The sequence below is a fragment of the Dermacentor silvarum genome, unplaced genomic scaffold (assembly GCF_013339745.2).
Source record: "Dermacentor silvarum isolate Dsil-2018 unplaced genomic scaffold, BIME_Dsil_1.4 Seq12271, whole genome shotgun sequence".
Taxonomy (NCBI): domain Eukaryota; kingdom Metazoa; phylum Arthropoda; class Arachnida; order Ixodida; family Ixodidae; genus Dermacentor; species Dermacentor silvarum.
In genome coordinates this window covers 3,393-19,999 of record NW_023605665.1, presented here as the reverse complement: position 1 = coordinate 19,999, position 16,607 = coordinate 3,393, and the positions used below count along the sequence as shown (strand labels likewise).

Sequence of the window (16,607 nt, the reverse complement as noted above, 5' to 3'; positions counted from 1 at the left end):
AAAAGCAAGCTAAACGTAGTTATTACTTTATGATGTTCGATGGTATTATTGGCACTAAATACATCTGGAATAAACTCAATTCTATCATTTCTTCTAAAATAGCCACCAGTGATATTGGTCAGCTGTTAATTAATGATGAAATATGCAAGGGTACAGTATTAGCCTACAAATTCAACGAGTACTTCACTTCATTAGTTGATAGCACTCACAGTCAGGATTCAATAGATCACTTACCTCCCCCCTTAAAAGATTCACTATTTGCTCATACAACAGATCCACAAGAGGTCATTAATGTGTTTCAGAGTTTAAAAAAAGTAAAAGTGAGGACATAGATGGATTAAAATTGGAACACATAATCTTTGTTTTAGATCTCATCTGCACCACTTTAGCACACATATATAACCTTGCATTAGACACAGGTGTATTTCCCGAGAAAATGAAAACCGCGAAAGTCACAGTCATTTACAAAGGGGGAGATAAAAACAATTTGGGTAATTATAGACCAATTTCAATTCTGCCAATATTTCCCCAGGGGTTTGAAAAATTGGTATGTACAAGATTGTCCAAGTTTTTTTTTTTATCCACACAACGTCATTACGTCGTCACAGTATGGGTTTCAGTCTGGCGTTTCAACAGAAAGTGCTTTGCTATATCAAAAAGAATTAATCATAAAAAAACATGGAAGCAAAAAAACTTACACTAGGAATATACTTGGATTTTTTGAAGCCATTCGACCGAATTATTCATATTACTCTGTTAGAAAAGCTATATATATTGTTATGGCATTCGCGGTGTCATTTCAACTCCTACAAAAAGTTACGTATCAAATCGGCATGAGTGTGTATCTATTAACAGAGAGTTGTCACTGTCTAAAGGTGTTAGGAATGGCGTACCAGAAGGAAGTATACTGGGGCCCCTTTTATTCGATATTTTCATGAATGATATTGTAAGAGTTGACAGCTCTGTAGATTATGTTATCTATGCGGATGACACTGCCTTATTTTTTTCTGGTGAAACCATTGACAACCTTGTTGTGTCTGCTAATGAAGTACTAAAGAAAATATACGTATGGACTGTAGAAAACTCGCTACACATAAATTGCTCTAAGACTAAAGCTGTACTGTTCCGAGCGAAATCAAAATTTTGTAAACATTCTCCGAAATTATTTCTTAACAGTAATGAAATCGAACTTTCCCCATCCGTAAAAACACTTGGTGTTATCTTTAGCGAATACTTGTTATGGGATTACCATACTGAGCATATCAGTCATAAACTTTCCTGAGTGTTATAGGCATATTGCGTAGGTTTCAACATATACTACCTGTCCCTCAAAAGCTTTTAGTGTACAATGCCCTTTTTTTTCTCATCTACATTATTGTTATCTGGTTTAGTCAACAGGCTCTAAAAAACCTTTAAATGCTTTAGTCACCCTGCAAAAAAAATGCATTACGGTCTATTGATGGTGTCTCTTATAATGCGCACACCCCTGAATTGTTTAAGAAGTTCGGAATCTTGACAGTTGATTATTGCTATGAATACCAGCTCTTGTCGGCTTTTAAATCTGAAATACGCTTAGGCAGTACGTACATACGTAATTCAGCTGCCTTGCAACCTAATACAGCCTGTCGTCCAACTCTTCATGCGGAAATTTGGTATGTACCACGTACTCGAACCAACTATGGGGTTCAAACTCTTCGTTTCTGTATTCCAAATGTACTAAATAGGTGGAAACTAACAATTGAGAACTTGAGTACTTTATAAAAACCAGAGTTATATAAAAGGGTGTGTTTATTTCAACAACTATAGAGCATCTGGTTTTCGTGTTATGTAAATGATTTATTCGCAATTTCTAGTGAAAGACCACATACATATATGTACTTTTATGTATCGTTGTTTTCTGCTGCCTGCGCTTGTTCTTTTTGTTTTGTTTTAGGGGTGATGGGGCTTGTCAAGCTGCTTCTATGCAGCTTTTTCCCCGTCGTACCCAACCACAAATACACATTTCTCATATACCATGTGAATGAACTCAGACTCAAGTATGCACGCGTTTATTTGGTGACTTCAAAAGAAAAAAAAGAAAAAAGACAAGACCGATTTCACACTGAAACGGATGACGAAACGCCGTACGTGTTACACCAGTCTAAGACATGCTATATAGGTGTTGCCAAGCTGTTCCAAGTCTACGGCTGCGGCGAGGAGAATGCCGGTGGTGCTCTCATCGTGGATGAGAGGTGCTCGCGTAGTAGCGGGCTGCGCCAACTGGGGTGGCCAACCACAGATGCTGCAGGTAAAGAGCGGTATCGTCCGTGGTCATCGACGTCGCCAGCAGAGGTGCGGTTGACACCGGAGGTGGAGTTGACATTGCCGGTTCTACCAACATTACGGGAACTCTCTCTGGTATCAGCTGTGGTGCGTTTATCCCCAACGGTGGGTACACCATCACCAGCGGACGTGCTATCGATGGTGGCCTCATGAGCGCACCAGGGGTCACCAACGGTGGAACAGGGGGTACCTGTACTGCCCCCGTTCCCGGTGCATCAAGGCCCGGTGACACCAGCGCAGGGGCCGGAAACACCGGTGGGACCGGCATAGGCGTGCCAAGGGTTGCTGACCTTGTTGACCACTGCGGCGGAGCCGGGAACGCCAGTGGTGCTCTAGCCGTAGGCGCGCGCGTCGGCACCGGTACTCTAAACACAAGTGCTTCATCTCGTGCCAACCGTTCTGTCACCGTTCCCGGCGTATCAAGAGCCGGTGACACCAGCGCAGAGGCCGGAAACACCGGTGGGGTCGACATAGGCGCGCCAAGGGTTGCTGACGTTGTTGACGGCAGCGGTGGACCCGGAAACGCCGGTGGTGCTGGAGCCGTAGGTGCGCGCGTCGGCACTGGTATTCTAAACACAAGTGGTGCATCTCGTGCCGACCGTACTAACACCCTTCCCGGTGCATCAAGGGTCGGTGACCCCAGCGCAGGGGCCGGAAACACCGGTGGGGCAGACAAAGGCGCGCCAAGGGTTGCTGACGTTGTTGACGACAGCGGTGGACCCGGAAACGCCGGTGGTGCTGGAGCCGTAGGTACGCGCGTCGGCACTGGTATTCTAAACACAAGTGGTGCATCTCGTGCCGACCGTACAAGCACCCTTCCCGGTGCATCAAGGGTCGGTGACCCCAGCGCAGGGGCCGGAAACACCGGTGGGGCAGACATAGGCGCGCCAAGGCTTGCTGACGTTGTTGACCGCTGCGGCGGAGCCGAGAACGCCAGTGGTGCTGGAGCCGTAGGTGTGCGCGTCGGCACTGGTACTCTAAACACCAGTGGTGCATCTCGTGCCAACCGTTCTGCCACCGTTACCGCTGCATCAAGGGCCGGTGACACCAGTGAAGGAGCTGGAAACGCCGGTGGGACCGGCATAGGCACGACAAGGGTTGCTGGCGTTTTTGACGGCACCAGTGGACCCGGGAACGCCGGTGGTGCAGGAGCCGTGGATGCGCGCGTCCTCACCGGTACTCTAAACGCAAGTGGTGCATCTCGTGCCGACCATACTACCACCCTTCCCGGTGCATCATTGGCCGCTGACACCAGCGCAGGAGCCGGAAACGCCGGTGGGGCCGGCATATCCGCGCGAAGGGTTGCTGACGTTGTTGACGGCAGTGGTGGACCCGGGAACGCCGGTGGGGCTTGAACCGTAGGTGTGCGCGTCGGCACTGGTGCTCTAAACACAAGTGATGCATCTCGTGCCGACCGTTCTGCCACCGTTCCCGGCGTATCAAGAGCCGGTGACTCGAGCGCAAGGGCCGGAAACACCGGTGGGGCGCACATAGGTGCGCCAAGGCTTCCTGACGTTGTTGACGGCAGTGGTGGATCCGGGAACGCCATGGTGCTGGAGACGTAGGTACGCGCGTCGGCACCGGTACTCTAAACACATGTGGTGCCTGTCGTGACAACCGTTCGGCTGGCGACCCGTTCACACTGACAGGCCCCCGCCTCGATACGGGCGCTGGCGGGTGTTGCGCCTCTGCTGGCTGCACATTTGGCTGCCGGTTCCTATGGTCGCTCTGACTTCGGATTGCTCGACGATTCCAGTTGGCCATGACACCATATTCTCCTTCAAACGGGCAATTCTGCGCAGAAATGAGAAGCAGGAAATCACGGAGTTTAGGGGTATGGCCATTTTCTGATGTTATGATGCAACAGACGCGAGACCATGGGCGCTATAACGTAAAATGATTCCAAACTATTTTGATTCCAAACTCCTGACATCAAATTTACGTAACCACCGACGCAAGCATCGGGCGGTGACCCGCAGCGTTGTCTGAACAACCCAATCAAACACCCTCCTCGTTTATAGGAGGTCACCTTTGTTCCCTTTCAAAACCAATAACATTGTCTACACTCACCGGTTTTTCTTATCTAATTGGCTGACAAGAGGCAAAGAGGATGCTCTAGTGGAGAGGGTTTCGATGAGGCAGAGCCAGCACAGTGAAAATAGATAACCGCAGGAAGAGGGTGGTGCTGGCTTCTCCGATTGGTCCGCTTCGCCTTACTTAGCTTGCGGTGGCTGATCGAAAATCGCGGCGGCATGCAACGGAAGGATAAGAACGCCGCTAAAACGGATCCTCAGCAAGAAAGAGTTGGCAGAGCGATGTCGTATGCATGCCGAAAGGGCTCGATAACGTTTTACAGCCACGCAAAAAGGTTTATAACGCGCAAAAAAAAATATATTCTCACCGGCAGGTGCGAGTAGCGAGGGCCTGAGCGATCGGCGGGCAGCCATCTTCTATTCCTTTCGGAACGGGGGCAGTCTGTGGCTATTGAGAAAAATTTTCAGTTTTGTTCGGCATATTAATGCATTTTTTTTCGTGTACTTTGACGTTTTCGTGGTTTTTTGAGGTCGCGTGACAGACAAGCGAAGTGGGCGTAACCAGAAACATTGGACCAATAGCAGAGGGCTAATTGTGAAAAGGTGTCGAATCAGGAATGATTATTTTTCTTTTGTGCGGTTGAATCATGCATAGTCAGTGTGTACACGTTATATCAGATGGAGAGCTATCGCGGTTTTCGTGACGTCGCGTGACTGACAGGCGAAGATGGGAGTGGCCTGAAAATGTTTTGACCAAACGTGGAGGCTGAGTGTAGAAATTGGAATCAAAACAGTTTGGAATCACTTTAAGTTATAGCGCCCCATAACGAAACGACAAGACAGGAGGGTGCTGATGGCCATGAAAAAGTCGGAACACACGCGACACCACTCTAGCTGTGAACCTAAGTGTTTCATTCTAAAATATTTAGTTGTTAGAGACTGGGCATGCAAGTGAAACCAGCAGAGGAATCGCCGGAGCCAGCCATGGTACGACAGAGAGGTGCCAAGCCCTCTGGTATCTGGCATTCAATGCGAAACGGCCCCAAAGGTAAGCGGGAACTACATATTTGCTGCTGACTTTGCTGCTGTTGCATATTACGAGCGTTGTGGAAGCGTTTCTTTTTTTGCCCGTCCCTCTGCACGATGGCTACACTCGTTCTGGCGCACGCACTTCCGCGAAGCGCCTCTCTAGTCTCAAGGGCATGTTTGTGACCATGTGCACGTCAGCTTACAAAGGCTTCAGCGTCATGCGATTTCGCTTCTACAGTTCGTCGAGGTTTAAGTCATCGTAGCACAACTGCTACAACCACGAGACCAGCTGATTATTTTATATTCATATATGTTCTCTTCGACGACTCGGGTATTTGGGCAGTTGCTGAAACTAAGGTTACTATTGTTTATTTTCACTAAGAATGCTTATATTTGGTGGCTTATGAGGAACAGTCTGAAAAAAAAAAGACGTCAGTCTTGATATTGCGCAGAAATGCATGTGTTACAAAGGTGAAAGTTTGGGTGAGTTGGTATTAGTTCATAGCGGCTTGTAAGGATGTATGTATTGCGATCATAAACAATGCAGTATGTAAAACAGACATACTGTAACGAGAGTCCAGCGCCCAACGAACTATGCCCAAAAACCAACTATGCCCCTGATCCACTGCTGCTCTATCCTTCTACTTGCCCTTCTCTTCGTTCACTTGCGGCGTTCTTCGTTACCCTTACACTTGCCACCCCCTCTCCCCTCGAGCGAACTCGAGGGGAGAGGGGGTGGCGGGAAAGATGAGTTTCATCTGGCTGGCATGAACCGGAAAAATGCACTTGCGACGGTTGCCATCAAGTTCGGAAATCGCGGCTCAACGAGATGTCACAGGATCCAGCACTTCCACAACACTTAAAGGGCCAGAAAATCGAGTAAGAATTTTTCGCAGTGCCGAGGTAACCGCAGTGCCCGTCGAACCATGACTAAATCGCTCGGTTGGAAAGAGCGAGCAGGACTTTGCTGAGAAGACGTATTGAACTGCGCTTGGTGGCATGGGCGTCGGCAGAGGGGTGCAAAAGGGGCCCTTGCCCCCCCCCTCCCCTCCCCCACGCCGCGATGCAACGAGTTTGCCCCCCCCCCCCAATGATAAAATCCTGCCGACGCCCATGCTTGGTGCTAGCCGAGCTCGGAGGCGAGCCTGATGCAGGGTCTCGCTGGAGTTCACTCTTGCGGGACGTTTCTTGCAGAGACGTGTCGCAGCCAAGAAGGTGTTCTTGCGGTAACCATGGTGTCCTCCCGTAGAGCAGCTGAAACGGCGTGGCGCGAGTGACGTCCCGTTGCGACATGTTAAGAGCGAAAACCGCAGAGGCGACGTAGTCATCCCAGTTGTGTGTGGGACAGACGTAGGAAGAAATGATGTCGCTTATGGTGCGGTTGGTGCGCTCGACCTGTCCATTTGTTTGTGGATGTTGAGGGGAAGCTGCTGCGTGCCGTATTGCATGTTGAGACAAGAAACATGGTCGGAATCCACGGTGCCACAGTCAGAAATCAGCAAATTCGGCATGCCATACCGGAATATGAGGCGCTCGTTAATAAAGGACACGACATGAGCGGCTACAGAATCAGGGACGGGTCGAACTTCTACCCACTAATTGTATTCCGTGGCCACAATGAGAAATTTCTTTTCGTGCTTGCTGCGAGGAAACGGGCTCATGTGATCAATGCTCACGATATCAAACGGTCCGTTAGGAGGGGCGATTGGTTGTAAGGGCACAGGTCGTGGGTTTGTGACGACCTTACGAGCTTGACAAAGGGTGCAGTATGACACGTACAGGTGGACATCGGCGCGCAATGGCAGACCACCAAAACCTTCCCTTAACGCGAGCCAGAGTCTTCTGCTGACCCAGGTGGCCCGCAGAGGCGGCATCGTGACACATGAAAAGTATTTGGATGGTCGCATGGCCAAAGGCACTAGAGGTAGGTACGAATCATTTCCTGTACGTCGATGATAAAGGAAGCCATCTCGGACTGTATAAGCTGATGAAAGTCGCTCGAGGCGGCTCTTAGGCGTACTGGTATCACCAGAGAGATGCCGGACGATGTCACAGATTTCGGTATCCGTTGATTGTACAGCTCGCAAATCGAGTACTGAAAATGCCGGCGCAGAGTAGTTAGTAACGACAGGGTTGCGTGAAAGGTAGTCGGCGTCTTGGTGACAAGAACCACTGCGATGAACGACCGTGAAGCTGTAGTCTTGAAGTTTGAGCGCCCACCGTGCAAGTTTGGCATTTAGGTCTTTTTTTTTGTTTGTTTGGAGCTATCGCAGTGCTAAATTGTCAGTAACAACAGCAAAATGCTTGCCGTACAAGGCCGAAACTTCTCGATGGCCCAGACAACCGCGAGGCACTAAAGTTCTGAAGCGTGGTACCGACTCTCTGGTTCACTGAGGCCGCGACTGGCATAGGCAACGGGCTTCTCGCTCCCTTAGGAGTCGGATTGTAGAAGAACGGCCCCATGGCCAAGATCACTGGTGACAGTGTGGATGATGCTAGGGTCGTATTCTTGATAGTGTGCGAGTGTCGGTGGAGTTCTGGAAGGCTGATTCTGGTCGGGGCCCACATGCGACTCCTGATTATTCTTCAGAAATTCATTGAGGGGTGCAGCGCGAGCGGTGAAGCCAGGAACGAAACGGCGGAAGTAGGAGGTGAAGCCCAAAAAAAGAAACTTTTAACTTGTTTGGCCGTTGTAGGAGGCGGAATGCTTGCTAAAGCTTATTGCTTCGAAGGGTCAGGGCTGATGCCGTAGGTGCTCACATAATAACCCAAGTAGGTAACTTCGGAATAGTCGAAGAAACACTTTGAAGGCATTATGTGGAGCCCATCATCATCTAGAGTGCGCAAGACGAGCTGCAATCGCCATTGGTGTTAGGAAAACGTGGGAGTGTAAACGACGGTGTCATCCAAATACACGAATGCCATCGACCACTTCAAGTGTCCAAGGACCCGGTCCACAAGTCCTTGGAACGTTGCAGGTGCATTAGAGAGCCCAAAAGGAAGGCGGTTAAAATGGTACAGGCCGTCCGGTGTGATACGAATACGGATACGACGAACTTTATTCAAAGCATCCTATTGTAGTCTTCGATCCCTGCGTCGTTCTCGTCGAGCCCGATATCCCAGCAGCCGGAGAGGAGGTCGAGTGTAGTGAAAAATCTGGCGTCATGAAGCCGATCTAAGGCGTCGTCGAGGCGGGGAAGAGAGTATACATCCGGCTTGATAATGCTGTTTTGGTGGCGATAGTCTACGCAAAATCGCGTAGGGCCGTCCTTTTTTCTCACGAGAATTACTAGGGACGACCAAGGGCTGAACGAGTGAGATATGATGCCACGCTGTAACTTATCTTCCACTTGAGTAGTAATTTCAGCGCGTTCAGAAGCATAACCACGACGAGGGTTGTGTGGTACGAGTGTATAGGACCCAGTGCTGATCTTGTGACGAACAAGAGTAGTACAGCCAAGTTCGCTCGGTGATAATGCCAAGCACCATCGAAATTTCACCCGCAATGCTTGTATATCCGACTTTTCGGGTGGCGTTTGGTTTGGGCCAAAGTGGAACACATTCCAGTCGATGGAGTCATCACCACTCTCCGGAGAAGTGCAGTGTTGCACTGTTGCGAGGACGGAGCAGGGCTGAAGGGCTGCCCCGGACGCCAACACAGTTCCTGAGTGTATGCACTGTGGGCTGTATGATAGGTTCAACACCAGGACAGCAAATACAGAAGAAGAGGCGCGCAATAAAGCGCGTGTGACGGGAAATTTATTGCCCGGTCGCAAACAGATAGTGCATTCAACAAACACATCCGCATTTAAGCTTGCGTCCATGTCGCAATGAGCGGGTACCCACGCAGCCGAAGACAACGGTATAGTTAACGTAAATGTTGCCAGCACAGGAAAAGAAAGCGGTGGTGGTGGGCGAACATGTTCATTTTTGTGGGGCTTCGGTAGAAGCACGGTTGTTAACGCACATATCCACGTTGAGGTATCGCGTACTCTCGTACGAAAGTAAGATACATGCTTATGCAACGACGAAGTGTCATTGCTCAGAAAGGAGCGAGCTCCTACGACCGCAAGGCTGGTCAACTTAAAAATAGAGTGCACACACGAGGACAGCACCTTAGTTGCGACCTTGTTGGCTGCCCAACACGGCCGACGATTGCCCAGGTACTGAGATTCATGTGTGGGAAAACAAGGGGCACGTCTGTACGCTCGATGTTTCAGTTGTACAGAGCTCTATTTCTTGGATATCTACGCTACAGCCTTCCAGTATTGTCCAATACGTGCAAGTAAAATGTTCGCTCATTGGAGCGCACAGGGCGCACTTGTTTAGGACTTCCTCGCTGCGCCTCAACACCCGCAACAATCCTCCTCGCCAGATCATCCGATCCAAACATACATTGCAGTGGATTGTCCCAGGGCGCATATGCGTCATCTTTCCCGCGTCCCCGATCATCACTTGAGATTCTTTCCTTCGCAGAGACCTCGTGCTACGTTTTCTGAAGTTATCATCAGCAATCCACATTGTCTTCCATCATGATACACCCCAGCAGCAAGGCCTTGTTTCCCTTTGTGGTGTCTCCAACAGCCTCACGTCCGCCTAAGTATTCCGGGCGTAAAGAAAAAGGCCCATCACCCAAAGATAGCTCTGAAACAGATGACGCTGCTATTAAGGAATGAGACCTACGGGGACCGAATGCACATCTATACCAATGGTTCGGTCTCATCTACCAGCTCTTCAGGTGTCGTTGTCATTCCGGCTACGAAAACCACAATAAAATTCAAGCTGTCATACATGACAACATCAACGGCGGCAGAGCTTGCTGCCCTGCGTGCTGCTGTAAAATACCTCCTGCAAAATACACCTCAGAAATGGGTCATCTTTTGCGATTGTAAGGCAACACTTCAGAGTATTCATTTTGCCCTTTATGACAGGGCTCACGCGCAGCTGGCATATTAAATAAGACAAGACCGCCATCAAGCTACTGCTAAAGGACATGAAATTGTATTTCAGTGGCTGCCTGGACATACCAGCATTGCTGGTAATGACCTCGTCGACGAAGCCATCCGATCTGCCCATCTGGAAGGCCGACCAGTTCCAATCCCCTTATCCAGGACCGACGCTGCAAGAAAGCACGATGGCGTCATGGAACCTTCCAAGAGCCCGTGGTCATCTCCAGTCGTTCTTGTCAAAAAGAAAGACGGAACGCTACGCTTCTGCGTCGACTGCCGGAAGTTTAACAACCTAACTAAAAAGGACGTGTAACCGCGGCCGCGTATCGACGACTCGTTAGATAGACTACGGCTTGCCCACTATTTTTCTTCTCTCGATTTAAATAGCGGGTATAATGGCAAATCAAGGTAGACGAACGATACCGCGAGAAAACAGCCTTTGTGACTCCAGATGGTCTCTATGAATTTCGAGTACTTCCTTTGCGCCGGCTACTTTCCAGCGAATGATGAACGCTGTCCTCACTGGACTCAAGTGGAAAACCTGTCTTGTGTACCTCGATGATGTGGTCGTATTCTCTGAAACGTTCGAGCAGCATCTTCGCCCCCTGCAGAGTGTGCTAGAAGCCATCCGATCGGCAGACCTCACACTTAACCCCGAGAAGTGCCACTTTGGTTATGAGGAGCTCAGGTTCCTCGGGCATGTAGACTGTGCCAAAGGGTTCCGACCCGATCCAGACAAGTTTGCCGCTGTGGCCGCATTTGTAGCTCCTGCCGATAAGAAGGCCGTCCGGCGCTTCCTGGGTTTGTATGCCTACTATCGCTGGTTTATTAAGGTCTTTTCGAAGATAGCGGAACCCCTGACTCGCCTTACTAAGGATGACACACCCCATTTGTCAGGCAGAATGAGCAACAGGGGGCTTTTGCTGCATTACGACAGCGCCTGCAGTCAGCACCCATCATTTCCCACTTTGACGATGATGCTGATGCTGAGGTGCATACCGACGCCAGTAGCATTGGCCTTGGCGCAGTGCTCGTCCAGCGTCAAGATGGAGGGGAACGAGTTATAGCCTATGCCAGCCGCTCTCTGTCCCGTGCGGAGGTGAATTATTCAACTACGGAGAAAGAGTGCCTCACATTCGTGTGGGCGATCATCAAGTTTTGCCCCTACCTCTATGCTCGTCCCTTCAAAGTAGGGTGATTCCACGCGGGTCCAAAAATTTATATTTTAGATTTCATTGAATATTTTATAGTCTGTGCGCATGTCACTCAGTAGTACGAAAGTGAACTTGCCTTCTTTGCCAAATTGATAATTTAGGGGGGAGAAAATATAGAAATTCTTCAGGGTGCGGGAGCCATTTTCATGCACCGGGCATTCTCACAAATTCACAACAATGTGAAATACAAAATATTACGGCTACAAAGAATGCATTTTTTCGTGTAAAACGTATACGTAAAGAAGAGTCAGCAGCATTGTTTGAGGCTTCTGTGCAAAACGGAAGTGTTTTAGAAAAACTTCCTAATTTGCTACACTTTTTGAAATTTGCTATATTTACGAATTTTTGTCTACTAAATCAATGCATGTAGACTTTCGAAATTTGGTGGGCTACGATACCTTAACCTGTTTAACGATTGTGCTGAATATTGTTGCTGTAAATTGCCATTTTTACAATTTGCCTGAAATGTGAAGTTTGGCAAAAATGAACACTATTTAAAAATCAAAATAAAAAATACCCCATCGTTAATTTTTCTCGAAATTTCGTAAACAGCTGTTCACATACACTGGAAAAAGAACATTAAAACATGTTGCATTATTTTGTTTTTAATGACAATATATGTGGTAGAAGTGAGAGCTTCGCCGGGATGCAGCAAGGTGCTAAGAAATAGGGACATTATAATGCCTCTGGCATGCCTAAACTTGACCATGATTGGGACACAAGGGCAGTTTTGGTAAACGAATTATGATTTCAAGCACGCAGTTCTTGAATGCCTAACTTTCTGACGTAAATTCGTGCGCTGATGCCTCTACTGGGCCATCATGCGCGCCCATATTTTGCTTGCGCTTTCATATGAGGCTCTTGTAAAACTAGTCTCTTTTGAACAAGTAGGTAGAGTGTTGTAAAATGTGGAATGAGTCCACGGGAAGCGGTGGCAAACAGGACAAGTAAAGCGAAATACGTTGAAAGTTTCTGGCGGCGCGGCCGCCGCCTCAAGAGGAAGCTTTAGCTCGGTTGCTCCTATGTAAATACATGTAAACGAGAATTTGTTTTTCTCGGCAACCATTGCACCACATTTGACGAGGTTTGCTGTATTTAAAAGAAAGTTTGAAACTAGTGACTGTTGGTTGCGAATTTTTATTTAAGTCGTCAACTGTTTAATTAAATTGACAAAATCGCAAAGCTTCTCAAAACGAAACTATCAAATTTACAATTCTGTAACTCAGCAATGAAACATGACATCACAATTATCTAAACTGCACCGAATAGTAAATCTAAAGCGGACAAAATATGTATATTATATATGCCTCTCATATAGACTACTAATTTTTGTGTAGAATTTGTGCAAAATCCTTGTAAACAATGTAACAAATTCACTTAAGAAATAAATTCACATATCAAATTTGTCCGCTTTGGACTCTCTGAAATATGCAGTTTATAGGTATTTTTCTTCTTGGGGTTTTACGTGCCAAAACCACTTCTGTTTATGTGGCACGCCGTAGTGGAGGGCTCCGGATTAATTTTGACCCCCTGGGGTTCTTTAACGTGCACTACAACGCAAGCACACGGGCGCAGTTTATAGGTCTGCGATATCTTTTATATAGGTGCAGAGCTACGAATTTGTAAACTTCGTGATTCTATTTTTTTTTTCAAGCTTACCGATTATTGAAAATTCCAGTTAAATAATGCATGCCATAAATCGAAATTTCACGTCCAACAGTCACTAGAACTTGCCTTTCTCTCGCATGTACAACAAATTTAAGTAGACTCGGCCCAGTGGTTATCTCAGAAAAGCGTTTCTGCATTTTACATGTATTTGAATAGGCGACACCGGAGTTGGGCCCGAGTTAAAGCTTCCTCTTAAGAGCAAGCTTTATTAGATTCGCTTCATTAGATCTGCGTGATCTGGCCCTCGGGATCAGTTGCTCTGGTTGAAAAATGCGGAACGAGTCGGCATTACTGCAGCGCTTCGTAACCTGAGGACGTGTTCTCCTCAGCACGCTATCATCCTTTCGGATTCGTCAGCGGTGCTCCCACAACTATCCCGTGCATTGTAGCGCCAGCAAGATCGGCCGACAGGCTAAGGAGCTCAGCAACAGGCATTTCCTTCTGAAGTTTCAGTGTGTACCGCCACATGTGGGACTTGCAGGCAATGAAGCAGCACATTAAATTAAGAGCGTCAATGAATCACCCCTTGTGTAAAGATAAGAGACGTCTGAGCACTTTGAAGTTCACCTCACGATCCAGGCATGGTTTAAGGAATCCGCCACGCAGAAGGTATACGCTGTTTCATAGAGTAAGAACTATCTCCGCGAACAACCCCCCCCCCTCCCCGTTAACGCGAAACAGTTCATCTGGGCCTGCCAATACTTCAATGAAGACAGAAATGATCTACTTGAGGCTTCGCACAGAAGGCAATTTACTCATGAGTGTGGGGAACAGGTAATGTCTTCCAAAACATGCAAGTTTCTGAAAGGGGAAGTGTCGCGCCTCTTTCCAGCTGTTCAACCCCTTTTTTAAAGAGGCGGTAGAAGAGAGCAATCGCTGGCACTATCTGCCAGCTAACCCGGCCACCGCCACCCTCACCACCGCATCTGTTATATAGTGACGTTTCCGACGGAGTCATGACCAATACGACATTTTTGGAGACATTTACCTGCCGTAAATTCTGTTACTTGTGTACATGCACAGGGAGTTCCCCGTTAAATCTGCAGCAAACAAGGAAATACAAAACTACATTAACAGAACGAACAAATTATTAGCGCTGCAAGCTACGCACACTTGTTAAATAAAATTAGCCATGTAAAGGTCGCTGTGTTGACCTATCTTTACTGATATTCAAGAGGGGGCCGCACCATGACGGGAAACCGGACGCAGTCACCAGACGCTATGGAGCAATTTTAGAAAACCAAAGAGCCCTAAGGAAGATCTACCCCCTTCCCCACAAAGACCTTAGTAGAGAGCAGTCGGTCGCCTGGAGACAACTGCAGACTAATAATGCATACCCCAATCTGAGTTTACTCAGCAAAATCTATCCGGCAACATATGACAATAAATGCCCGCTATGCGGGGAACACGTGACGCTTTACCACGTTACATGGGCTTGCCAAAAACCAAATGTAGTGCCAGTACACAAAACACAAACACCGGAGCAGTGGGTGGCTGCGCTATCCTGCTATCCTGCTCGAAGCCTGAAGAACAGGTCAAGCTGATCAACAGAGCTCGCAAGATGGCAAAGGCCACAGGGGCCCTGGACCTACGCCGGGAAACCTGCTTTGTGAAAATAAAGTTTTTCATTCATTCATATTCAAGAGAATGATTATTGTACTAAACAGCATTTTATGCATAAGTATTAACCATAAGGCTAAAATCACCTCCGGTCCTTATCATGGTCAAGTTTAGGCAAGTCAAAGGCTAATGCACGTTCTTTTTAACCCGATGTCCCTATTTCTTAGCACCTTGCTGAATCCCGGCGAAGCTCTCACTTCTACCACATATATTGTCATTAAAAACAAAATAATGCAAAATGTTTTAATGTTCTTTTTCCAGTGCCTGTGAACAGCTGTTTACGAAATTTCGAGAAAAATTAAGGATGGGGTATTTTTTATTTTGATTTTTAAATAGTGTTCATTTTTGTCAGAACTTCACATTTGAGGCAAATTGTAAAAATGGCAATTTTTGCTACAGCAACAATATTCAGCACAATAGTTAAACGGGTGAAGGTCTCGTAGCCCACCAAATTTTAAAAGGCTACACGCATTCGTTTAGTAGATAAAAAAATGTCACATTTTCGCCCTAAGGGCGAAGCAATGAATGCGATAGCAACACAGCAATGTCATACGAAGTAAGGTGAGCGGCCTTGGCAGCAATATGAATTGTAGTAAACATGAGCTGATTAAGTAAGCAGGTGTGCTGCGGCGTAAGTATACCGGCATGAAGAGAGACTCGATGACCACGCGAAGGCGCGTGTGAAACGGTGGTGTTGATGAGAAGCGCTTCCCGTGGGCAGCGCGTGCGAAGGGACACACCTGTAGCGCTGCACTGCCGACCCGGGCAGCATTGCATGTGTAGCGTGCGTTGGAAAATGTGGCCCGACCATTACTAACTGATTGAACAAGCGTGGTGTGAGCGCGCACAAACATGAATAGATCACACTGAATGACTGCAGACAACGACGGTCAAAACGCTGGCAGCAAGCGCATACGCTGCAAGCAACGGGCGAAGGTACGTGCGGTCTATCGCTTCAGCGGAAACTGAGCGGCGAATGCACGGCGCATAAAGGTCAGAGCCGTGTGGAGATAAGCGACGGTGCGAGCGAGCGACGAGCGCGGTTGTTGGCAGAGTCGAAGTGCGCCCCTCCCCCCCCCCCGCTCCCTCCGGCGCTGGCTTCCCGCTTCCTTGCTTGCGCGTGGGAGATTGAGTGCGTTCGCTCTCCGTGATAACGCGCGTCCCCGCACGCTTCCGCTCGGGCATACGGCGCTCGGCGAAGATTTTATCTATAGGGAACCTCATGGCGACGGCGACGGCAACGGCGGCGGCGACGCCGACGGCAGAAATCCGGTTGAAGTGTCCATATAATTACTATCGCAATAAATATCGCAAATATAGCAAATTTCGAAAAGTGTTCCAAATTAAGAAGTTTTTATAAAACACTTCCGTTTTGCACAGAAGCCTCAAACAATGCTTGCTGACTCTTCTTTACGTATACCTTTTTACACGAAAAAAATGCATTCTTTGTAGCGTTATTATTTTGTACTTCACATTGCTGTGAATTTGTGAGAATGCCTGGTGCATGCAAATGGCGCCTGCACCCTGAAGAATTTCGATATTTTTTTCCTCCTAAAGTACCCATTTGACAAAAAAGGCAAGTTCACTTTCGTGCTACTGAGTGATATGCGCACAAAATATAAAATGTTCAATGGAACCTAAAATATTAATTTTTGGACCCGCGTTGATCTCTCGTGGAATCACCCAGTAGTGACAGACCACCATGCCCTCTGTTGGTTGGCAAGCATGCGTGACCCTTCAGGACGACGGGCACGATGGAGCTTGCGGTTACA

At 47.9% G+C, this 16,607-nt stretch overlaps 1 protein-coding gene across 1 annotated transcript; it reads left to right on the top strand.

Annotated features, from left to right (window-relative positions):
• The first annotated feature begins 2,471 nt into the window (after positions 1-2,471).
• On the top strand, positions 2,472-3,677 carry LOC119434535 (uncharacterized PE-PGRS family protein PE_PGRS54-like). Its single transcript, XM_037701677.1, has one exon. It carries the CDS (start codon positions 2,472-2,474, stop codon positions 3,675-3,677), a length of 1,206 nt encoding a protein of 401 aa, XP_037557605.1.
• Positions 3,678-16,607: the final 12,930 nt, after the last annotated feature.